Source organism: Semicossyphus pulcher, unplaced genomic scaffold, assembly GCF_022749685.1.
Source record: "Semicossyphus pulcher isolate SPU_LCO1_2020_fin unplaced genomic scaffold, fSemPul1.0.p SCAF_6, whole genome shotgun sequence".
Taxonomy (NCBI): Eukaryota; Metazoa; Chordata; class Actinopteri; order Labriformes; family Labridae; genus Semicossyphus; species Semicossyphus pulcher.
The window spans coordinates 17,491,296-17,516,179 of NW_027211737.1; the positions used below are offsets into that span (position 1 = coordinate 17,491,296).

At 39.3% G+C, this 24,884-nt stretch overlaps 5 protein-coding genes across 7 annotated transcripts in view; 3 read left to right on the plus strand and 2 right to left on the minus strand.

Annotated features, from left to right (window-relative positions):
• Positions 1-547: 547 nt before the first annotated feature.
• Positions 548-5,665, plus strand: LOC138609856 (RILP-like protein 1). Its single transcript, XM_069682525.1, has 8 exons — positions 548-1,014; positions 1,603-1,753; positions 3,064-3,182; positions 3,292-3,567; positions 3,662-3,850; positions 4,131-4,294; positions 4,383-4,481; positions 4,637-5,665. The coding sequence occupies exons 1-8, from the start codon at positions 724-726 to the stop codon at positions 4,728-4,730; spliced, it is 1,383 nt and encodes a 460-aa protein (XP_069538626.1). The 5' UTR covers positions 548-723; the 3' UTR covers positions 4,731-5,665.
• A 637-nt stretch (positions 5,666-6,302) lies between these two features.
• Positions 6,303-9,541, plus strand: rilpl2 (Rab interacting lysosomal protein-like 2). The gene is made up of 4 exons (XM_069683493.1): positions 6,303-6,758; positions 6,848-6,999; positions 7,824-7,946; positions 8,422-9,541. The coding sequence occupies exons 1-4, from the start codon at positions 6,465-6,467 to the stop codon at positions 8,441-8,443; spliced, it is 591 nt and encodes a 196-aa protein (XP_069539594.1). The 5' UTR covers positions 6,303-6,464; the 3' UTR covers positions 8,444-9,541.
• A 487-nt stretch (positions 9,542-10,028) lies between these two features.
• On the minus strand, positions 10,029-13,959 carry kmt5ab (lysine methyltransferase 5Ab). The gene is made up of 8 exons (XM_069682993.1): positions 13,849-13,959; positions 13,496-13,599; positions 12,513-12,660; positions 12,122-12,332; positions 11,934-12,021; positions 11,695-11,754; positions 11,207-11,397; positions 10,029-10,594 (listed from the first exon to the last, which is right to left on the minus strand). The coding sequence occupies exons 1-8, from the start codon at positions 13,856-13,858 to the stop codon at positions 10,384-10,386; spliced, it is 1,023 nt and encodes a 340-aa protein (XP_069539094.1). The 5' UTR covers positions 13,859-13,959; the 3' UTR covers positions 10,029-10,383.
• A 631-nt stretch (positions 13,960-14,590) lies between these two features.
• Positions 14,591-15,821, minus strand: mtrfr (mitochondrial translation release factor in rescue). Its single transcript, XM_069682992.1, has 3 exons — positions 15,736-15,821; positions 15,361-15,627; positions 14,591-15,008 (listed from the first exon to the last, which is right to left on the minus strand). Exons 2-3 carry the CDS (start codon positions 15,622-15,624, stop codon positions 14,778-14,780), a joined length of 495 nt encoding a protein of 164 aa, XP_069539093.1. The 5' UTR covers positions 15,625-15,627; positions 15,736-15,821; the 3' UTR covers positions 14,591-14,777.
• A 2,635-nt stretch (positions 15,822-18,456) lies between these two features.
• The window catches only part of LOC138609634 (membrane-associated phosphatidylinositol transfer protein 2-like), a 37,760-nt gene continuing 31,332 nt past the window's right edge, over positions 18,457-24,884 (plus strand). For all 3 annotated transcript variants that reach the window (XM_069682252.1, XM_069682250.1, XM_069682251.1), the window contains exon 1: positions 18,457-19,066. The gene's annotated coding sequence lies outside the window, so the exon portion shown is untranslated. The remainder of the gene's footprint in view (positions 19,067-24,884) is intronic.

Here is a 24,884-nt window from a genome sequence, read left to right on the forward strand (position 1 = left end):
CTAAAACAAAATCAATTTTATTTATAACTTAAGCTTTACCGCGGGCATCAAAGGTAATACACCAGTTATATCCATGACATGCGCAGTAGGGCTTTGAATCAACGCGTAGAGAGCTGCTCCTTTCAAGAGCTGTTGTAAATTTGGAGGGTTATTTTTAATCCGTCTTTGAACCACTGATGATTAGTTGAACGCGGCAAAGGACCATACCGAGGTCGTCAAAACAATGTATTACTACGATATATGCTCGAATTTATCAGTCTATTGCAATAGTAAGAACTGTTAGTATTAATAGTTATCATTGTTAACAAGTTGTACATGTTTACATGTTGTATATGCCCTGTTTTCCTGCTCATTATTGTCCACTGTGGCACAAGTAACACATTACAGTTAAGCTTAATCTGAACAGGCAACTGCCCCCCCGAAAAAAAAACTATTATGTGTATACCGACTTGAGCACACGCAAGGGTGTTTCGATATACCGTTAATATGACATGTACACGTTTTCGTAAGGACAGTGAACGCAGCATGAAAAGTAACACACTGCCCTGGACGTTGGCAAAGTTGCAACTGTCAACAAACTGAAACAAGTTCTTTCCATGTTCACACACGCTTCGACTAGCTTTTGTAAACTAGTTTTCTACTGGAAAGGTGAGTCTTCTTAATGCGTCAATGGACTGAAAGACATGTTAAATGTCGGAGGTGCAAATAAAGTAGAGGACAAACATGGAAACGTGCGTTGTGTCAGCGCTGGAAAGACCCGCGGCGGAGCTGACGGTTACGGATGTGTACGACATAGCAGCGGTTCTCGGACAGGAGTTTGAGCGGATCATTGACAAGTTTGGGTGCGAGTCTTTGATCGGGGTGGTGCCCAAGGTGGTGCGGGTGCTGGAGCTGCTAGAGGCGCTGGTGAGCCGCGGAGTCGCCGGACAGGAGGCCGAGGAGCTGCGGAGGGAGCTGGAGAGGCTGCGGCAGGAGCGGAGCGACAGATTCGGCCATGAGAGGAAGCACCAGGAGGTGTGTGTCTTTACTTGTCCGTCACCTGTATGTTTACCTGATTACGTTTTCTGTTTTAACCACTGTGCTCAGTTGTGATGTCAATGTTCACCTTTCATGGTTGGACTAGCTTTACACCAACAGTGATATATCTTAACTTGTACATCCCTTTATGCCTGAAAAACGTCATAATAAAAGCAAACGTTTTGTATTTTAAACCATAATTTGCTTAACAATGCTAAACTCCATGAAGCACTATTTGTGATAGCCACAGATATTGTGGTTATTATGTTTCATATTGTTATTTTATTATATATTACTATAGTACATTCAATTAATGTAATTTTGTGAAGTAAAAACATTGTAGGAAACCTTCACAAAACTACAACTACACAGTACCACACAATACTACTTCTTTACACATTACTATGCTAAATAATGATTACAATAGAAATGGTGATAATTTGATTTTAATGGTGATTTGATAATAACAATATGAGAATTGTGGAGGCAGCAGTATCTGAAGTGAGGTGTTGTAGATCCCCTGAGTTCATGCAGCTATTTAAACACTCCCTCCATGTTTAATTACTCTGCATCTTCTTTGCTCAGGAGTTAGAGCTGGTGGAGGATGTTTGGAGAGGAGAAGTCCAGGACCTGCTCTCTCAAATCACTCAGCTTCAGACCGAGAACAAGAAGCTGTTAGTGAGCCTCTCTCTCAAAGAGTCCCCCGTCACAGAAGAAGACCTGCAGAAACAAGAGGGTGGGTTGTCTGCAGCCTGGATGTTTGCTCTCAATCAGTGTGATGAGTTTTGGGACTTTTTCAGATGATTTATTGGAAGAGAAAACTTATATTTAAAAATCATTTAGGCTATAATATGTTCCACTATTCTTAGAATAGCAACAATCAATACTGACTCGTGCATTAACTGTGCATGTCTTTACAGCAATGTTTGCAGCTAGGCAAAAAAGACTTAGATTGCAAGTCACCGAAGAAACACAATCTATTGGAAAAAAAGCACAAAAACCCAGCATGGTCCACTATTTGTTCTTGTTTAGAGTCTTGGGATGCATGTTGTGTTGTACAGTATCTTGGGATGACTCTGCATAATACGTTTGGTCATGGCTGAGAGTTCCAGGACAGATCTTGTTATCTCTTCCATACTGTATTCTTGCTCTTTGCAGATGTGTGTCAGGCTGATAAACCATCTGCTGTACGTTACACATATTTACCCTGTGTATCACGTGAGATTGCACAGTGTCTGCTGCATGCTTTCATGTTGACATGAAAAGAGAGGCTGTGAAGAGAGGCAGTCAGGAGCTTGTAAAGGAGACTATTTTTGAAGCAGTCTGAAATATAGCTCTTGTGTGAGACTGCCACTGTGGCTGGAGCTATACTTAGTGTCAGGGCCACAGTACACACACACACACACACACACACACACACACTGCTTACATACACATAAAGTGGTACTGCATGATATGATTTCTGCTCACTGACAGTGAGAGAAATACTTTCCTGGTATAGCAGATGCTTTAAAACAAGGAGGAAGCCCCTGTAAGTCTTAAAGACACCAGGTTTCAGGGTCAATACTAGTTTTTTTGTAAGCCCAGGTACATTTTACATTATTGATTCATTGTTTTGGTACATTGAGACAAGCAGCTTGACATAAAATGTGTTCAAGACAATATATTCCTTCACAGTGAACGATTTTGTTTTAACTTGAAAAGTGACCTTTGCATTGTCATGCAGTAATTCATTTGCAAAGAGGGTCTGTTTTGAACACTTTTTTTTTTTGGATTGATTTAGCTTTTAAAGTCGCCTGTTAAAAGCTTTGCACTTTGTATCATTCTCAGCAAATTGAAGTAGCTGAATGTAGAATTTATAATGTATTAAAAATTGGAATCTGATTGCTTAGTGGATATGAAGAAATTAACCGGAAAAAAACATGAACTTTAGAAAATGCTCAAGAATCCTAAAAATCTATGCAATTTGCCTTTTTCTTGCCATGTGAGATTGTTGTGATGTTTCATGTGAAATTTATTTTCTATGCCTTTTTATGATCCCTGCAGGAATGTCAGAGAAGGAGAGGCAGATGATGACAAAGCTGAGAGACTTGGTGGATAAGCAGAGGGATGAAATCCGGGCCAAAGATCACAAGCTGACACTAAAAAACGAGGATGTTGAGGCGGTGAGTATTTAGAACATAATCAGCACATAAGAAAGTATTTAATACAGTTTACAATTTACTTGCTTGTGCAGAATTTGTGAAGTAATGAAACACATATAATTACCTGCAGCTCCAAATGCAGCAGCAACGGTTGATAAGGATCAATCAGGACCTTAGACACAGGACAGGAGTGATGGAAGCACAGGGCAAAGCTCTGATCCAGCAGAGGGCAGAGCTGGAAGCTGCAGCCCAGGCCAGGCAGCAGGAGCTGGGGACTCTGCAGCTGGAGGTCATCAGGCTGAGGAAGGAGCTCCGGGAGTGGGAGCTGGAGAGAGAGGTCACAGATATAGAAGAAAACTCATTTGGAAGATCTGGGATGTCATCATCTACATCACAAAAGAGGAGGGTGAGAAAAGTAATAGGATTAAGTAAATCATTGCAATTGTTGTAAATCATTCATGGATTAGTGTCTGAGTAGGTGTTTTTTGTTTTCAACACAGTCCTTAGCTGCAACACCAATGAACTCCATCAAACCAAATTCGGTGTGGGTTGAGTGTGGAGGGGACCCTGACTTCCTGGAGAACTGCTTTGAGCATGAAAAGGGTCCCTCTCTTTGTCAAAGGTCATCTCACAGAGAAAAAAGCGAGGAAGAGGGTGACAAAGATGAGGACACAACAGCAATGTTATCGGTAACACCTGCTTAACTCTTCCCCCTGTACGGAGTCTTATTGTGGTCATAGCAGAGGCCCACTGTAAGACTATGTACAATGAACACAAAGCATTAGCACTTTCATCCTGCTGTGTCTTAAAGACCTCACAAACATGTGGAATACATTCAGTTTCTTACATTTTAATCTGTTTGTTTTCATCAGCTAACAATATTCCTCTTGATCTACCTGTTTCCTTTCTGGAATCAGTGTGTGTTGATGCTGTACAGGGAGAGATGCTGAATGTGTTTTTTGACTGCAGAAGTTGTCAGCTGATACAAAGCCAGAGGACGAGACAGACAGCCTGGAGGAGGAGCCAGACAACCCTCGCTTTACCCTCCAGGAGCTGCGAGACGTCCTGCTGGAGAGGAATGAACTCAAGGCTGAAGTGTTTGTGCTACAGGAGGAGCTGGCTTATTATAAAAGGTACTTTTTCCCCCCTTAAGAAATCTTTATTTCAATTGCTCATCCGACCGATACAATTGTTAACAGTTTCCGCCTCCATGTCCCTCAGCGAGGAGTTTGAGGAAGATGTCAGCTCCTTTGCTTGTACTCCATCCCCTCCATCACTCTCCAGTTTCACCGATCAGCCTGAATCAGGAATTAAACGCTTGTGAGTAATAATTTGACTCAACCCTTGCATACTTCACAAAACATAACGATGATCATGTCAACTGGTCTGATGCTTTTGATGTCTTTCTGTAACTCTAAATGTCCCTCCTGTCTCCATCTCACTTTGTCACCATTTCCATCCTCATCTCTGGACAGGATCTTCACAGCCATAATGCCAATGGTGGCGGCCGGTTTGATTGTAGACGACCCCACGCTGTTGCCAATCAGAAGACTTATTTCCTTTGTATGACCTTCAGTTTAAATTCTTCTTGTACACATGCTTTATTTTTTCCAAGGAAAGATAAAGAAGAAGGGGAGAGTTGTTTTGAACTAAATACGTATGGTGTTTATACATTTCAAACTGTGATGAAATTGCTGCTGCTGTCATTACTGGGGTGAGCTATATTGGTAAGAGCTTTAAATGAATCTAAGCAACTAAAATATGTGACAACTGGTCATAACTGGACTATTATGTGTATTTAGTGTTTGATGGCTCCACAAAAACTCATCATCTATCAGTGCATCACTTTATATATAAATATATATACCAATATGGTGTCATTGCTCTACATAATGTACAGTGTTTGCTTCTGAGTTTGGCAAAAAAGTACCCCCTATAAAGGAGTATCCCCTGAATATGAATTGAGGTTTCACATGATATTACAAGTTCCTTAGCAGTGTCAGAATAATGGCATCATGTGTAAAGAATACATCCAGCTACAATAAGACAATGTTTGTTATGATTGAGATGTATCTGATGTCATTTTATTCTCAAGTATTTGGGTCATTTTTTAAAGTGCAGCGAATGAGCAGCTTAATTATGTGGCTCTGTTTGCCACTAAGAAACAGTTTGAGATAATGTGCTAAGTGCTAGCTCCAAGTTATTCTGCACACAAGATAATTAATTTTAAATATATGTGCCAGTCACTACTTGGACGCAGACTGCCACCATATAATTGAGACAACTCAGTGCATCACGTTTTATTGATTTATTTCTTAAGGTCATACAATCGATTTTCTCTGCAGCTCTTGCACATATACTTCAGACAAATAATTATTTTGTTTCCACGAGATAATTGTGCACAAAAGGTTAATAAATATATTTTGCAGTTTTAGGGACTGGGCAGAATGCTTTAAAAACATGTCCTAACATCCAATGCTGGGTTGCATCTGTAAAATAATCCTTGTTCAGAATAAAAGTTTTATTTTTCAATTCCTTGAATGTTGTTATTGTGTTACTATCAAATATTAATATGGCTTAGATCCTTAAACTAGATGTTGTGAAAGTAGTGTTAAGTCTTCAGTATTATTACAACCCCTTCACATTATCTTTTTGTCGTATTTTTTCTCCATGTTTTCAGCTGTATTGCTGCAACATTTCAACCACCGCCAAAATTAAACCGGCTTTACATTTCGACTGAACGGACGTAGTCTTGAACGTGGTTATGTTTGTTTGGACAGTTGTTATGGCAGTAAACGAGTACATTGAAAATAAGCATAATGAATATAAAATATGGTTTATAAGGCTTACATTTACGTTTTTGTGAACGTACCAAGTTATAGGTATTTAGAGGAAATAGAATACATTTAAAGACTGAGATCACGTGCCCTCTCACCTGACTGACAGGTTTAAAAGTGAGAGCTGTCACTCACACCGGCTGCAAAATGCCTACATGATTACTGTAATGTGAAAACGAAGCCCTGCATCAGTGAGGAGTGAGTCCTCTTGATTGTACACGATCTTTGTGCTCACCTGTCGCTAGGATACTTTGCCCTCCTCTGCTGTCCACACAGTCACGTTATTGGTGGATGAGTGATGGGGGGAAGTGCTGCTTCTCTGCAAGTTAGTTACCTTCTGCCTGTAAAAGTGTTAAATCGGGGACAATAAGAAAGAAAGTGCTGCTCATAGAGCACTTTAAGTAGGAGCTGGAGGGGGAGACATTTTACTTAATTCCGGTATTTGTGGGAGTCGTACCGTTTCGTCATGGAGTTTGGTGAAGAGTCGTCGCCCGCTCTGGCTTTCGAGAAGGACGCGTTTGAGCTCACTGTTGAAGATGTGTATGACATTTCCTATGTAATCGGACGAGATTTGTTGAAAATAAGCAGCACAGGCGAAGAAGTGTCGGATTTACAGTTCAGGATCGTCCGCGTTTTGGAAATGTTCGAGACTTTGGTCAACAAGTACAACTTGTCTCTGGAGGAGCTGAAAATGGAGCGGGACAACTTGAAGAGTGAACTGGACAGGATCATAAAGGAGAGCTCGTCCGGGCAGGGCACGGTGAGTGAAGTCCTCACTCACAGATCAATTCCTCAGACACAAGAGAACAGTTTAGGGATGATTTTCCTGTCTGTGTCTGCCGATCAAAGCAAACAGTGGGACCAAACCAGCTGGTGGTGGACCTGACAGACCCCAACAGACCGCGCTTCACCATGCAGGAGCTGAAGGAGGTCCTGCAGGAGAGGAACCAGCTGAAGGCCCAGCTCATGGTGGCTCAGGAGGAGCTGCAGCTTTACAAGAGGTGAGCAACTGAAACACAGGATTTATACCATATCACGTGACCTACTTGTGTATTATATTGTCAGTAATGTGTTGTCCAGCTCTATTTACGTAAGTAGGGTATTGCAAGGTTGTTGTGTAGAACTAAATTATGTTGTTTAGATAACATGTATTTAAAATGTGTGACACAGTGGAAACTCCCAAACTCTTGTTTTAAGATGATAAATAAATTCCATATTATTGTTAGACACACTAACAATATTTATATTTTTACTCACCTAACACTCAAACACTGTGGTGTATACTGATATTTTTAAATTAGCACCAGTATCATCAGAGATGCTCACATACCCACATTTGTTTAATAACCGATACAGGGTACCATTTTTACTCCAGTGCTTAGAACCATATACATATTATTATCTAACAGGTGGAGGCCTATGCTACTAGCCCTGTATGACAACGATTCTTTTAAGTAAACAACATTTTTCCAACTGTGATAAACATTACATTGTCTGCATTGTTTTGCTATCAGAGGATAAATGAGTGTTTTTTTTGCTACTCTAAAACAGTATTTATCATAAGCAGCCTTAATAAAGTAATGTTGGTAAAACATTGCCGCTTGCTGTGTGGGCTACTGTTGTAAACAGGGCAGAAGAATTGATTTCTGGTGAAACAAGTTGATTTTTTTCAAGGCTAATAAATTATGGTATTTGTGCATAGAACGCCTACTCTCCAATACCGATCCTGCATTTAAGAGAGGGAAGGAGATCAAGTCACTTTCAAGTGTAGCTTCTACTTTAAGGAGTAGTTTTTGTTGAAAGCTCTACTTTCTTCTTTCTGCAGTGGGATTCTGCCACAGGGTGAACCAGCCATGGTGGAGGTGGATCTGGACACACCAGAAGCTACAAAGAACAGTCCAGCTACCACAAATGATGCAAAAGAGGAGAAGACCACCATAGGAAAACTGTGAGTAACAGGCTGGGATGATTTACTAATATAGTAGTATAAAAGTACAGAAAACAGAGTTTTGGTGTGATGAAATGAAAACACTTATATTTAGCTACACACCATTATAAGCCGTACACCTCAGATGGCAAGGTCTCAAGAAAACGTTCAGCAGCAACCACATGATGTTGCAGTGAGCTATCAGGGAGGTTGTTCTCACAGTCTGTCTGCTGTCTCATAATGATATACTTGTGACCCAATGAATTCATGCTGGTGCTGAGGATGTTTGTGTGAGCGCTGACCGAGTGAAAGAAAGAGAAGTAGGAAACTGGCAGTGAGTCTGCCAGACTGCTGCTGCAGTCAGTAATTACAGTCTGCCATGACTCAACACTGCTTTTTCCCCAAACGGGGTAGTTTTGCTTGTAGGTTCCATGTTTATCCGTGCTGTGCTGGTGAACACACTCCTTAAACTAACCTGGACCTTTTCTGTTTTTAGGTTTTCATTCAGGCGAAAATAAGAACAACCCTTCACAGGACCATGTAGAAGACAAACAGGATTTGTCAGCACAACTTTCTCATAATTTAACCACTTTTATATTGACTATTTTTTACCATGTGTATTTGTCAATCTAACAAGCACTGTGCTTTGTACTGGAAAATTAACCTAAAATGGTTTATAGTAATATACAGTTGCTGTAGCAGAAATATAAAGAAGATGGAAGGTTTGGTGAAGATATGAAATGAAACTGGAAAGTATTATCTAACTAGTAAACAAGCTTTGGATATTTTGTTAAATTCATTCAATTAAAATTAAGTTATTTATAGACTTAACAAAATGATTTTATATTTTATCAATCTAAATCAGGTCTTTAGGTTCACTTTTGTGTCATTCTAAATTGTCAGCTATCAAATTAAGGAGAAAGGGCTCCATACCCTAGAATTCCAAAGAATAATGAAATGTTATTACATTTTGAAAAGTACTTGTGTTTTGTTTTTCTGGAGGTGACAGTTAAGCCACAAACTACAGCATCACTTCACCTCACACATACTGGTAACTGGGTATTAAGGTTTAAAGCATAACCATTGTTTATCAAGTCCTATACCAGAATGTTAATGAATGACTTATGTATTGAGATATTTGTTGATTGGATGAATTGTGCACAGTTGAGAGAATTGATTAACATTTTAATTTGGTCTCAATAGGCTTAAAACAAACAGTATAAATGTTGTTCGACTGTTTTTCCTTGAAGCTGCAGGTTTATCATAATTAAATTAAAGCTACTGTGAGGAACTTTTGGTTTGTGCTGATTTTGGTGACCCCTGTTGACAAAGCCGTACCGCTTATCTCTTTGCTGATTTTGTCCTGTACATGTTTAAGTGGTGGTTTTTGACAAAAAATCTCAACCTGCTTTTTTGTAACAGTCATATGTATCACTCACTTTAAATTTCGTCCTGGAAAATGTAAACAAAGTTAATCGCTTTGTCTGACACCTACCCCCCGCCAGTGGTTTCAGGCATTAAAAATCACTGTATAGAAATAATCAGTCTTGTTGCTGATGGTCCGGTTTGCGTTTGAAGGTCATATAAAATATTCAGAATTAATTTCAGCCTGTTCCTTACCAGTGAATAACTCCTCATAGGAGCTTTAAAGTATTTGAAGTTTACTTTTTTTGAATAAACAAAAGTCCACTCAAAACGTTTCAAATTTCTTAGATACTGTCAATATAACCGCTGCCCTTGTACAACACACTGCACATTTCTGTGGCTCTGACACACAATAGAAAACACAGCAGAAATATGTGACCAAATCTGTTTCCTCACCGTTTGTTTAGTCTTGGCATTAGCTTCACCAACAGCACTGCGTGATAGATGTAAATATGATATTGGTGTGCCTCGTAGTCTAGAGATCATAGATTTGTCCCCACAATGGGCCTTGGTTGCCTGTTATACGCCCCTCAATCCGTGCTTCCTGCGGTTTTCAACACTGTCAAGTACCGAATAAGAAGTCAGTATTAATGGCAAAAAAGAGAGGAACCAGTGCACCCTATTTTATGTTTCTCTTCACCATTAGCAACACTACAGCTGAAATGAAAACTCAGCGTTTATTCTTCAATTTACAGCACATTGAATAATTTACCATATGGAAACTGAACTGTCAATTATAATCATTACAAAATGAAACCCCGCAGACAATATGACACTATTTATACAGGAGAAATACTCTTCAAGCTTGCATCAATCTTCTACAATTAGATTTTAAAAAATTATATAAAAGCACGGTAAAAAAAAAACAACGGTCGCAAAAATACACACTTCATGGAGTTGAAGCTTCAGCCTTGTTTTAAAACAAAAACATTTTTTATACTTGATAAAAAGGCATGTTGAGGACTGCTCATCTTAAGTATCTTTTCCAGAAAGCACCAATTCATCTGATATTTGATCACTTAAGGTGGAGGGTTCAGTATTTGAGCCAAGGGTGAGCGGAGATTGAGGCTTTACTCCGATCACCGTAGTCATACAGCAGCTCCTCCTCTGCTCTGATGTCCCTGGAAGCCACCAGGATCAGATGAGGGGTGCCATCGATGGGGTGAAGCTTAGTCTGGCAGTTTCCAGTTTTACTGTGGTTGATCAGTCTTCCAAGACGGCTAGTTTCCTTTGTAGCGTCCACACTGTGAAGGGTATACAGAAGCCACAGTCAAGAAAAAAGAGGGATTCCACATTTTAGTGGAATAGCAAGTGTACTGCTATCATAATGACTGACTAATGGAAATTATTATTTTTCTTTCGTTCATTTCCTAAAAATGATATAAATCCTAACAAGATGCCATAAAGATATTCATTGTTTTTGGAATTCGCTGTTTAGAGGATGGTTCAAACACTTGACTAATTACAAAGCAACAGCTGTAAAGTTACAGAGAGCATCCATAACCTGGAGTAAATTATGTTTTTCAGCAAATAAACAGCATGCTGCTCTATTTTTAGCCACAACTATTCTCATACATAAAGTATACAGTGTGTATAGAATGTTTGAACACAAAACCTAAATTTTCTCCCCTTCTCTATGAAGTTTTTTTTGCCTTTTATTCAAAGCCAGCCAACAGAGAGATTGAAAACATTGGGAGAGAGGGTTATGAGTTGAAACCACTTGGCAACAAGGGTGCCAAACCAATCTAATTTTATACAATTATCTGCAGGACACAGTTTTCATTTACATACTCCCGGGAATCCCTTTGTTACGCAGTTACAATTAATGACTTTAATAAGGAAAAATTCTTTCTTACCAGTATGTTTTAGTTTGGAACTGGAAGTAGTACATGTAACAGCCTGTTTGGGGATCCTGAGCGTACTGGGCCTCTCTTATTTTAGCTTCTTCTAGCTCCAGCAGGTCTCCATGGTACTCCACGACAAACTCTCCTTTTCTGAAGTCCTTGACAGCAAATATCCCTCTTCCTTTTCCTTCTATGTTTTTAACCTGTCAATATTAAAAGCAACAAAGTGAGGTTTAGGTTGTTGCTTTGTCAGTGCTCGACTTTCAAAAACATTTAATTTCTAAAATTACGGTTTGTGATTTTTGAAAGGGTACTCACTAACCAATTGCAAATGTTTGGTTGAACATGAAAAACAAAAATTATCTATATTTATGTACTCTGTTACCTGATCACTGCTGTGCTTTGTGCATGATAGTAAACATCAGAGAATACAGAGTGAAATGTACTAAACAAATTTGGACTTAATGTGGCACAATATATTCTTAAACCATAAAGGTTACCTGCATTCCTTCCTCAATGCCATTCTTTATCAGGTCATCAATGTGTCTGTGTTCTTCATTCTGTTGACATTTAAGAAAGAGGGTCAAACTCTGTGACTGTTATAGCAGTGTTGCATAATCCTCAGAATCAGCAAAAATATAAGGCAGCAACATATGAGCATTTAAATATCTCAACTGCAGGTACAAAATGACTTGCTTTCTCCTGTAACACAACAAACAGGAAGCATTGTTAAACAGACCTTTAACTCTGCCTTAGTTTTTCTGTTACTCCGTCTGATGGGAAAATAGTCAGTGACCTTTCTGTTTTGGGGAGCTTTATTCTCCGTCCTGAAAAAAAGACACAACAAGTGATTAGAGATTATGACTGTTAAACATTCTGGGAAACAGCCCATTGGGACACTTGCATGATGGCTTTTTGCAACTCTACTTTTTAGCTCCGGGTTTGCGAGCAGGTCTACTCCGAGGTTTGGATGCTGAAACTTTGCTTTCTGCTGCAGATCTGGCGTTTACGTGAACAGTCGACTCTTTCTGCTCATGTTGTTCAGGGACTTGTTCTATGATCCCATGACAGTGCAGAGCCGTTTCTGGATCTTTTTCTTTCGGTTCACAACACTCTGTTATTATTTCATTAGGGACATCTGAAATGAAGGAAAAAACAAATAACGACAATTAAAGTTGTGTTATAAGATCTGCTGACTGTACGGAGACACGGGTGTAAAAGCAAAAAAGCTTGAAGATAAAACATAGAAGAAATGACCAAACAACAGATTTTTATATTAGTCACTTCATAATGTTTTAAAACATAATCATTTACTTGCCTTTTTTCAGCTTTGACATGTCAGGATTTGTTACACCTGATTCATTTCCTTCCTGGATCAGCATGCTTGAACTGTCGCTCAGTGGGGACCTTGGTTTGCTCGGACTCCGTAAACTCTGGGAAACTGACTGCAATGTGCCTATGCAATCCTGCAGAAAGAAGTATTGTTTACTTTGGGGAGAAAATATGATGCAATAAATTAAAAGCCATTTTTCATGATGCTGTGTGTAACATCATATAGCTGGTGCCGACTATGTTCATGTTTGAAATCCTGCTCTCACCCACTCACAGCATCATGTGAGCGCAACATGCTTGACATTCAAAGTTCAGAGATGTTCTCTGTATCACTTCTTTTTAAAAGGAAAATTTAAAAAAGCACATTGAATCCAAGAAAACAGATTGCTGGTGAAGACTGCACCACTCTCCCTGCCAACTCCAACTGGGAGAGGTAAACATCTCCATGGTAACAGTACTAACTAAATTTAGTAGCATATGTAAGAACATTATTGGATGGTACATTAGCAAAACAAGGTATAGAGGTATCAACCAGTGAAAGATATATGGGGAAAATGACTTCTGGTTCTTTAGGGGTGTATCATACTGTAATTTCTATAAGGGTTACAGCTCACTGCAAATCAACCTTGTAAAGTGTGGGTTTGTATGTTATGAATAATTAATTTCTTCAGTGATAATGAAACAGTGTTTAAATCCGATACTCTAAGTTCCAGCTCAACAGTATATAATTAACCCAAAGCTATGGTATACGAGTACACCTTCTTTGTACATCTACACCTTACACCTTCACTGGTGAAGCTGCACAGTTTGGGAACCTCTCTGTAGAGAGGTTGCTACGACGCCAGCCTGAGACAGGACCTCTGTTAATGAAAAACACTTTTCGACTGTTTTATTAACACAGACTGTGAGAAAGAGCTAGTTGTGTCAATTATTTACGTTGACGAACAAAAAAGTGAAAACAAAACATACCTTGTTAGTTGCAGGTTTGTTTTCCTTTGTGTCCTTCCGTGAGCTTACTTTATTTCCAACACCGTCCTCGGGCTTTTTGTCGGTTCTCAGCACATTTTTCTTCCCTTTATAAACATGGAAATAAATAAATGCACAACTGTGGTCTAATTCCCCCAACAATATACACAAGCCGACAACTTGCGGTGAGTTTTATTTGTAAACATGTGCAGATATAAACACATTTATTTTGGCGAAGTTTGTTTTCTACTTACGCTGATTAGCATTTGCGGTTAGCCAACCTACACATGAACTAGCTACCGTAGCTTTTGTGAGGTGCAATAATTACTGAAAAGACAAAACATTTCTAAGTTTACCTTTTGCCATGTCAGTTCCCAGAATAATATCCAAAGAGGACGAGGAGTCTATTAAATTCCCCCCTGTGCTTAGTTCGCAGTCTCTTTAACGACAAGCATCAGACCACTCGGCTGCAGAGCGGAGCAGAGAGAGCGTGATGGATTTAAAAACCCTTCTGCGCCTCTCATTGGCTGTTACATTCGTGCGGGAGGGGCACGAGCATGAAAGCAGCTTTCTCATTGGCCGCAGCTCTGGCTGTCACACAGTTATATATCGTATTAGATTATAATGTTTTGTACAGGAAAAAGGTTGAGCATTAGAACATTTAAAAGGATAAATCAATCAGGTGAGTTTTAAATTTCATTTAAAGTTACTTAAACATAAACAAGTGAAGTACAAGTCAAGTCTTCAGGGTTTAACCCATAACGTTTTAAGTTAAAGAGCTTTTGCTTTCATCTAGTGATAATTTAAAGTAAATGTTATCCTCAATCTTCAATGACAAATTACCAAGCAGGAGCTCTTCCTGTTTAGTTGTAGTAATATGACACAATGGAACCTACAGCACTAGAAGCTTATAGAACATGATGCAGTGGAAATTCATCAAATATTGAAATTAAAGAAATATCTATTTAAGATGATTAACACAAAAAATACAGGTACATGTTGCATACAGAAACTTGTACCTAAACTATTTATTCCTATGAAGGTTTTTTAGAGAACATCCCTCCAAGCATTGAAAAATGTGCTGAACATCACCAACAAGTACCTTTTATTTCTTTTCAAAATCCAATGTGTTGTAGATTTGCATGAATGAAGCTATTCCAATTAAAGTCCAGTTCCATTTGATGCTGTTGACAGTATCTTGTGTTTCCATATTCAGTCTTTGCAGGTGTAAAATAAAGGTCAATTCAAGTATTTATGTCTTCTTTCTATATTGCAAATAAACATTTTAAACAGTGTCACTTCCAGGTTTTGAGGCTGCAGCAAGTGCTTCTTTAAATTGTCTTTTTCTCTCCAGATTCTCATTTACCTTCTTCCTCTTCTCTTGTTTCCTCAATTCAGATTCTTTCTTTTTTACAAGAACTTCGCTGAGTTCTCCTTTATATACAACATCAAGCTTCTCTCTCATGATGTCCCGAGCACGCTTTCTATTAATATCCACAGATCTGGTTTGATGGCACTGTGGGGAAAATGATACAGAAATTTAATGAACATGGTTAGTCAATTTGGTTGCCTTTTGTTGCTGCTCTGAATCATTCGGTCATCATCATTTGCATCTTTTTGATTCAAGCACCAAAAGGATTGTTACTGAATTCCAAAAACTCCATTTGTAGATGGTCAGGTGATAAGATTAAAAAACACCAGAACAGCTGCTAAATTTGTCAACAGAGGCTTCCTAAGTCAAGACTGAACATTTCAACAAGGTACTGTATAAATTTAACAACATAACTCTGATCACCAATGATCTATTTTACGTGGACAGACAGATATTAGTGATGACTTTTACAAACACATTTATAAAAGAAGCTAACCTTCACAACAATCCCACTGGGGATGTGCTTCAGCACCACACAGTTGCTGGTTTTGTTGGTTGCCTGTCCTCCAGGTCCAGATCCTCTTACAAACTGCTCTTCAAGCTCGTCCTCATTCAGGACAGGAAGGTCTATGAGGTCCTTTTTACCGGCTGCTAAAATCCGCGTTAATCCATGCAATGGAGGAATATTGGGGGAACTTCTCCATATGACCCGACTGGACACACTGTACATACAGCGGACGAACGGGGAAAGCCGTGACATTTCCTTAAAAAGACAAAACATAAACGGTCTGTTGGTGGCTCGGTGTAAAAACAAACAAAGTGAGTGACAACATTACATCTCGTTTCATAAAATATATAACAATTATGTTACCAAAAACTTCTTTCCGTGCAAGTACAAGACCTTCTGTATTGATTTTGTTATCTTTTCTCGGCCATGAGTGTGCGCTCATGTTTATGTTCTTCTTCTACGCCTCTGTCATACTTCAGCCAATCACTAGCCGTTGTGTTCTTCTTCGTGGCCTGACTAACAAGTCTGTTTTGACCCTCTGTCGCCATCTCGTGTCGCTTCGTTGAAGAACCACAAGCAGGTAGGAAACTGCAAAATGTGTTACAATGATGATAGTTGGATTCAATAAAGTCTTTAATATGTCCGAACACTTCAGAATGTGTGAATGGTGTTAAGGTTGTAAAATTGGTGTCAAATATAGCAGTGCAACGACTACAATGGCGAAGTCTTCCTGTGCTACTTTTTGGAAGCCAGGTGCCTGGTTGCTGTGAAGAATAATTAACACACTAGCATCAGGTGTGGGAAAAAAAGAACATATCACCTTCCCCTTTCCTCATTATATAATATATACTATATTTTAACTGAAAATGGTTTATTGGTTATAATTAAAGATTGAAACAAGATTTAGACTTACCTGCCATTGTAAAAATTTCTATTTGATACCGCTATAAACATTTTTTGCATTTGGATGGACAAGGGAGACATTTATTATGTTGCAGATTATTATGTCCAAAGCTAATTTCATCCTCAATTATCTGTAGGGGAAAACTGTACAGCCAATTTTTCAAGTCTACTGAGGAAAAGGGTTTGACCATTTTGTATGGTGTTATTATACGAACCCGGCTTCTCACACCAACAAGAGCATCAGTGAGAGTATGATGAAATGATATAACGGATAAATAATTACCACTTTGCACTTTGACAATGCAGGTTGGTAGTTTTATTTATCTCTCTTTATACACACCACACAACTCTTTTAGATTGGTATACTTTGCGACACAGCACAAGAAATTGCTGTTGAATCAAATACAGTAACCTAAATCTTAGTTTTGGTATTTCCACTGTATGAGGCAGTCATTAATTAAACACTGCCAAACTTAAAAGTTCAAATTCATGAAAAATCATGTTCATTTATGGCTATTAGTACATTTATTTAAAGAAAAAAAGAGCTTAGAACTATCTAACTAAGAAAGAGATGAGTTTGACGTGGTACTTCCTGCTCTCTCTCTTGACAATGATTATAATTAGTGGCCCACAGGAAACTATGTAGGTCAAAGGAAAAGACAATCTCTCTGATGACCTGTGATGACTTCTCTCAGAAATTGCATGTGGGGGAGGTGCATTTCTAATTACTTGTCCTTTATCTGAAGTGCTCACAACAAAACAGATCCTTATTTAGTGCAAAATAAGCTTCATCATGATACTCTTATGTGAGTTTCTTGACCTTCAAAAGACACACTTTTTCAGTATTGTGAAACCTGCTATATTTATACTAAATAGATGTTGTATTATGTTGGAACAGAAATAGAAATATGGCCTGTCTTAACTGGACTAAACAGTCCACAAGAAAAAGATTGTGTTTCAAAAGTTCCTCCAAACTGTAGTGTTGGCCCTGTCAGAGCATAAGTCATATACGTTACACATCAGTCTTAATGTATCTAAGATTTGTCTTGTGGAAATTAGTACTTTGCAGATGACAACATTTGAATTGAAATGAAATACAAGGAGATGATTTACATTACACAGGAGGGGAAGATAGTCAGAAGGCTCATTTTGCTTCATCTGGGTTGCAGCAGCAGGCTCTTTCTCCCTTATTTATTGAAAAGCTGGGCAGGTAGCTTTTACTCTTTTAAGAAAATAACTGAACAGTAAAATTATAAATGTTCGGTATAATTAATGTTGTAATAAACTATATTATAAAATATAAAACAAATAATCTATACAACTTAAAACAACATTAAAACAAAGACATTTATTTGCAGTGTTTTTTATGTTCTCATATATGCTGATGATATGCTGGTTGTGACAATGATACAAAAAAAAATGCATATTTACATTTACAATTACAGCTGAGTGGTTTAACATCCAATAGGTAATAAAGACATTTTTTCTAAATATCACGCTTTTACACGCCAGTACGCATGGACTTAACACGAAAGGCACTAACTGCTTTAATGTGCGTTTGCAACTTTACCTCCTTTAACAATGCATAATGAATGTTTGCCGAAATAGGTTTACCACTCATGATACCAATTTAGACAAAATACTCAATTTCCAGCAGGGGGCGCCATATAATCGGCACTTCTCAGCTGAATTGATATTGGCTGAATTGCTGTACGAGTCTGAGCATTATCAAGTTACAGATAGAGAGACAAACACCGGAAGTTAGGTCACCAGGTATGAACATAGACAGTATAAAAAGATACAGTCATTGGTTCTATAGAATAAAGTACTAAATGGTGTTTGTGCGGCCTTAAAGTATATATCTAAAGAGAAACTATTTGTTTCAATCGACTAACCTCTACGTAAAGTCTATAATGACAGCAGGAACTGTAGAAATTGTTTTTCCATGGAAAAATCAGTAAATATGTGCACACGGTGAAATAGAAATTTTGGGAAGGATTACACGTTTTAACCTTTGAACATAAAGATACATTTTTATATAGTCTATAATCGAAACGCACAGTAGGTCCAGCCTTTATTTTGAAATCTGCACCGGAAATCTATTTGTACTCGAGTTAACCTGACAGTATTTTGTGTCGTGCCTGAAAGGACTGTGAAGTCTTGCTGCGGTTCAGACTTGAGGAGTGACAACTTACGATGGCGAGTGCTCTTCATCTGGCTTCGCTTCGCTCTTCCCAGTTCTCTTTACGGAGGCGACAGCTGTTGGGGTGAGCTCACAGCCGTTACATTTTCTTCCCGAGCGCGAGCCCAACCGCCAACTCCTGAGAGGGTAGCTTGGATATTCAAGGACATTTTAACGTTGCCATAGCTACTTTGGCCTTTTCTGTCGATTGAGGAAATCCAGCGTGTGGTCCTCGGGCGCAACGATGTGGCCAGATTTTGTAAACAGGAGGAGAACCGGCGGTTAATGTCATGTAAAACACTCCGGGGATGACGATGTTCCTCTGTGTGTCATCTTTACATGTCGTACCCGCACCCCTTCCTCCGCTGAAGGGCCAAACAAACGGCGACGTAAAGGAAATCAGTTGCTGACTTTCGATGCATTCATCTCAGTTATGGTATCGTTTCCACGCCTCATTAAGTTAGCGGTTGTTTCGTGCTGAAAGAAACCCGTGTTACAGGTGAAAGCAGTGACCCCTAAGACCCGGACTAAAGGCGGATGAACTTTGACTATGTGAGTGTTGGAGTGTGGTAAAGCAAGAGGAGCATCACTGCTGTGCATCAGGTCCAGGTATGTGTTGAGCTTTGCCAGCCATCTATTTGTCATTACCGTGCTGCCATGTTGCTAGGTAACTAACTGACGGTGGGTTTACTCCAGTTCAAATTTGATCTTCCTTGTCCAGAGATGCAACGTCACGTTTAGTAAATCTTATTTTTTATCACCATCTGCTGTCATAACTCGCAATTAAATTTGTTTGGACTAAGTTTGCCTTCCTCTTTTGGCCGGAAGAAGTTGAGGATATTTTCTGCTCTCATGCCATGGCCCTGTGGCTGTCACACAGCCATGCTCGTTAAAGTTTATGAAATGTTCCTTTCTTTATGTGTATTGTAAGCGGTTCTGCTGTTCTACACTGCAGCTAAAAACTTAAACGAAGGACTGACTGGAATCACTAGTTTTAAGGCTTTATGTTCTTGTTCTTTTGGTGGTGGGCTTTGCAGTGACATCCTGGTGTGAGAATGTTTTAAGACCTTGCTGCAAATTACAGCATGATTGACTAGCCAAGTAGCCATGCGTTTTGACCACAGTGACAAGGTTCATGCTAGAAATAAATGAGAAGTCACATTTTACTTTCACTCAGCTCATTTTTTGACTTAACCTAAGACCTGCAGTCCACAAGCTTGATTCCCCCCCCCCAGGCCCCTTTCTGTTTAAATATGACTTTATGAGTTGAAGCATGAAGAGTCACTCCACTTAACTCAGCAGGGCCTGTGTGAGTCATGGAGGCAGTGCTGACTTGGAGGATGTGGCGTCTGTTGTCCAGATGATGACTCTGCTATAAGGGCAGGTGACCCTTTGTTTTATATCCTGCATCGCAGAATGCCTTTAAATCAGGATTTGAATTTGAGACTAGCTTTGAGATTTATCTGTGCTTCTGCTCAATAAACCACAGTCTAATGAGAGCAAGATCTAGCGTGAACTTTAGACACATACCGAGACAGGTTACTGTGTTTTTCCGGGCCTGAATAAAAAGGTACTAGTATGCACACAGGGTGTAATCTCTCGGACATGTTAAAACTTGCATCCTGCCTTCTACGGTTGTGAGGGTTGTGTAACAGTCAGCTTTAGCTTCTCTGAGATCTTACAGATCTCATTGGCTTTGTCATTTTTGAAGTTACATGAAAGCAGTATTTGGAGTGGTGAAGTTCACCACAAGTGCAATTAGCCAAAATTAGACTCTGTGCTGTCTTTTCTTAGGTCAATAATTGGCCATCTGTGCTTCTTTTTATATAAAGATTATTGTCTTCTGGGTCACCTGTTTTTAGCCAGACCTTGAAATCATGTTCCTTATTTTTGACCTGAAAAACATGCCTGCTTTTGCTGCTGATTGCCACACAATAACCACCTGCGACTAGCAGGATATTCTCTCATACCATTCAGCTGTGTCTTGATGAACTACAACATAAACACTCTCTGCTGATGTTGCTTCATGTTGTTTAGTCACTAAAGTGTGCTGCTCTGATCATTCAGGGCAGAGTGCTTGAAGTGAAGGCCATAGATTACAGCCTCAGCATCACTGCTGATGACCCAGAAATTCAAATCTTCCTCATGTAACAGCGCTCCGCCTTCCCTACCAGTCCTACCTGTTGTGACCTTTAAGATTATGGAGAGGTTTCTCTACTGCAAACATGGCAGCTCCTCAACATATTTGCCTAACCAGTTTTTCTGATGGGGACTTTCTTCCCTCCCCTAACAGACACACAAACACACATATTTGGTACATGGGCAAGACTGTGTACACAATGTAAAGTAAAACTTAATTTGGTCTCTTTTTTCTTTATTCCAACTGTAAAAAACGAAGTAGTTATTCTATGACCTGGTGCCTTTCTGCATGCTGCATTTATGAGCAGTGCAATTTGTTCAAGTATGGATGGGTCTGATTTGGGCTCTGTTCAAATATTCAGACTGATAAGCTGCTGTCAGACTTTATTTGGCAAAACTTCTGAACTCAGAGAAAATGTGTGAGTGGATGAGGTGCAAGGACTCGAAATGTTGAGCGGGGAAGAAAACACAGTGCTTGTGAAGAACCAGATTTGTATTTCCATCGTTCTTAAAATAATTACCTTTATTTGATCACAGTATTTTTTTTTTGATCCAAAAAAGGAAAAACTCTTGCGATGATTTCCCTTTCATGGTTGTTTTAGCCGATACAGCACTATGAACTGTGGGTAATTCCCTTAAGCAAGTTGTGCAGCATTGCAGACATGAAAAATACTGCACTAAGGTTAAAGTTCAAGGCTTCAAGTGCCATAATGTACACGTGTGTATATTTACAACAGTTACATTGGGACTGGGCCGTGCTGTTGGACAATTTAACTCTACATGTCTGATCACTCTAAGCTTATTGGCACTACTCCGTCTCATCTTAGTTTTTAGCTCCTCTTAAAGGCACAAGGTTTGAGGATAAGAAGCTTCTTTTTAATCTGAATTAATATGTGGTTATATTATTGTTATTTTTGTATGTTTTAGAAGATTGAAATATGTTGATAGTGATTCCACTTCGGATTTTTTTTAGTAACCAGGCCATTTTAACAGATTTCAAATATTCATTCTGTATGAATATTGTATGAACATTTCAATTTCAGCTTCAGCATGCACATTCATTCCCAGCTACTGTATGTTGTTCCTGGTTCTTTCTTAAGAGGATAACCATACATGGACATTTTCCATGTTTGTCTGGTTTTAATCAGTCATTTTATTGTTCTGTGGAACCACATTTCCTAACTAAATAGACTGGAGCAGTGACAGGTTTAATGCATCTACAGTGAACCAAAGAATCTGACAGGAAGAATGTAGTTGAAAGGCTGAAACATGATCGCTCTTAAACTCTCCGGTGTCCCTCTTGTATCTGACACAGTAGACAAACACAGTAGTATCACAGAAGGAGGAAGAGTGGAGTTGATTATGAATCAGTCCATCGTCTGTGCAGTTGTGATTTTACACCTGTCTGGTAAAGGTTTTTTTTTTTTATAGATCTTTCGCACTTGTGTTTGTTGAATATAAGCAGTTCTCAAGCCAACGCAAAAAGCAAAGTGGAGACACTGCGATGACCTGTTTGATAAATGAGGATAATAATTTCCTACTGCATCCAGATACTATACTAATGTTTGCTCATCATGTCACACAGCTCTCTGTTATAAGACTAAAATTACCCACTACTCCACTGATGTTATACAGCTACAGGAGTGCCTGACAACCTCCTGATGGTCAGGAGGGAAACACTGTGAGAAGATGTACATGCTGTAAGTTTATGCTGTAAATACAAGCTGTACGTCTGAGTGGAAAATTCCTGACAGAGGAGCCTGTAGCGTGTGAGCTTGTGTACCCAGCCTTGTTTGAGTATTCATAGCACTGCGTGGAATCGTTGTGAGGGTGTATTTTTTTTTAATTCTTACATGTCACATGTTTTCTGTTCTCCAACTACATCCCTCCGTTTGCATATTACAGCATCTGACTGCTCAAGTCCCTATTAAAAATTCTCTAAAGAAATGTACTGCCACTGACTTTTAAGTTGAGGAAACAAGACAAAATGCACTTCCTGTCAGTTACAGTTTGAATGACGTACGACGCTCCTCACCACATCTGTAGGTTCAGTGTCAGTAGTATTCGAGCTGCTTATCAGATGAGATTGCTGCCACAGGAAGAGCAGAAAAACATCAGGTGCGAACACATGTTGTGCTTTTCACTTCCCTGTTTGTTTGGTAATCTGACATTTTCTTAATGTTCTTGCTCCATTTCCATTGATTTTGTAAGAACCCACTTGACTGTTGTGTAACACTAGTGCTGCAAGTGCTCCATAGCATTTGACACATTTTTATATTTTAAGCAGAGGAGTGGTATAATGTTGGTGGTTACATTGCTAGGACCAGACTGGACTATTTTGGGAGTCTATTGCATGCTTATCTCATGTGTCTTGTATTCCACCCACCGTTCACTCTATACAATCGCTGTCACTCCCAGTGTAATCTTAAAGGCTAGATAAGATGCAATCACTGTAGAGCTGTTGAACACTAAAGGACAATATTCATTTTGATAATAGATTCCTCACTTCTTTTCTGTGACTTTAATAGACAAGCTCGCACCCCGTGATCTCCCTCTGGCTCAATTCTCACAGTGTGTGAATTGTTCTTATGGTTTTGGTATAGGCCTATTGCTTTGTAGGGACATGAGAATAGTTGATTTCTTCTACAGCTCTGCGTGTTGTGCAGGAATGCAGTTTGTGAAATGAGCCTGCAGGAAGATACTAAAGGTAATAAGCTGGGTTCACGACAAGCCCTTCCTCTTATCTTTGACTGTATAGTCAAAATTATTTTTGTCAAGATTTCAGCTTACCATTCCGATACCTCCTGCTGATTCTGGCTCGTACATATAAGGCCGAATAACCGATCCTAGAGCAGCCATATTTTCTACAACTTTGGAGTGACAGTGCAGAGCAGTCGCTCCCCCATGTGGGATCGAACACGTGGTGGCGGGGCTATGTGGTCACTCCAAATACTGTCATCTAATCGTGGCTAAGATCTAACCTTTGAATGGCAGAACGGCCAGTGATGCCAACTTTTTTCCAATTAATGTAGCTAGCACTAGCTCCAAAGGTCACTAGAAGTCGCCAGATGATGTCGTACACAAATTTGCATATTGGTGACGCCATCGCATACTCATTTGCATAACGCTTACTGGTCATGAGCACAGCAGCCCGCTGCCCTGACTGCCTGCGCAGTGCTGCTGTGCACGGAATGAGAGGAGAGAGCAACTTGGAGCTTTAGTCAGAGGAGCCGTGAACTGTGATTACTCTGAGCAGCATACATGGGAATGAATAACAATATAATATTCAGGGCTGGCTGTGGCTAAGTGGTAGAGTCGGTTGTCTCTCAATTGGAAGGTTGGGGATTCGATCCCTGACTGCTACAGTCACATGTCGAAGTGTCCTTGTGCAAGAGACTGAACCCAGTATTGCTCCTGGTGGCATCGCCTTCGGTGTATGAATGTGCATAGATCCTGATTGGAGATTGATACTTAGGCCTCTGCCATCAGTGTGTGAATGGGTGAATGTGATGAAGTGTAAAAGCAGCTTTGAGTGGTCACAAGACTAGAAAAGCGCTATATAAGTACAGTCCATTTACCATTAATATATTTCACAGGTCTGAAAATGTCACTAAATTTGTTGCTAGTCGCTTTTTAGAAGCTGCCACGAGGGTCTAAAAAGTTGCTATATCTAGCGAGAAAGTCGCTGAGTTGGCAACATTGAAAAGGGCTTGTTCGTTTCAGGAGGAAGAGGCTCCAAAAAAATAATTCAATTAAAATATGTATACAATTTTTAAAACAAAACAAACTTTACCAACATGATTCAAAAACACATTTGAATAATAGATAATTGATTGCATAGCTAAAATCTGTCCCCTTTAATAAGCTATTAGTGCATTTTTATTCAGAACTTTTGATGCCGGTTGTAATAAAGTGCCAAATGATCAACAAAGAAGCTTTATAAAATAATATAAAGAATATCCCTTTGTCTTTATCTACTGCTTGTCAGAGAGCATGACTGTTTGGTTAGCAGTGCTAGAGCAGGGAATGACCTTGTAATCCAAATGTCCCAAAGTTTGTTCAAGGTGTGTCTGTGAGGCATGTTTAATGTTTTTTAACTGTTAACATAATTTGTTTTGTCCTCTGAACAATCAGGAGGGATGATAGTATATGTGACTGTTTAAAGGCTGTAATCTTCCATTCAAGTTAACCATGTCGGTCCCCAGCATTCGGCTCAAACATTGCAATGATCAGCCGTCTGTTTGGAATTGGATAATGATGATGAATAAATTAGGACATTACTTCCTGT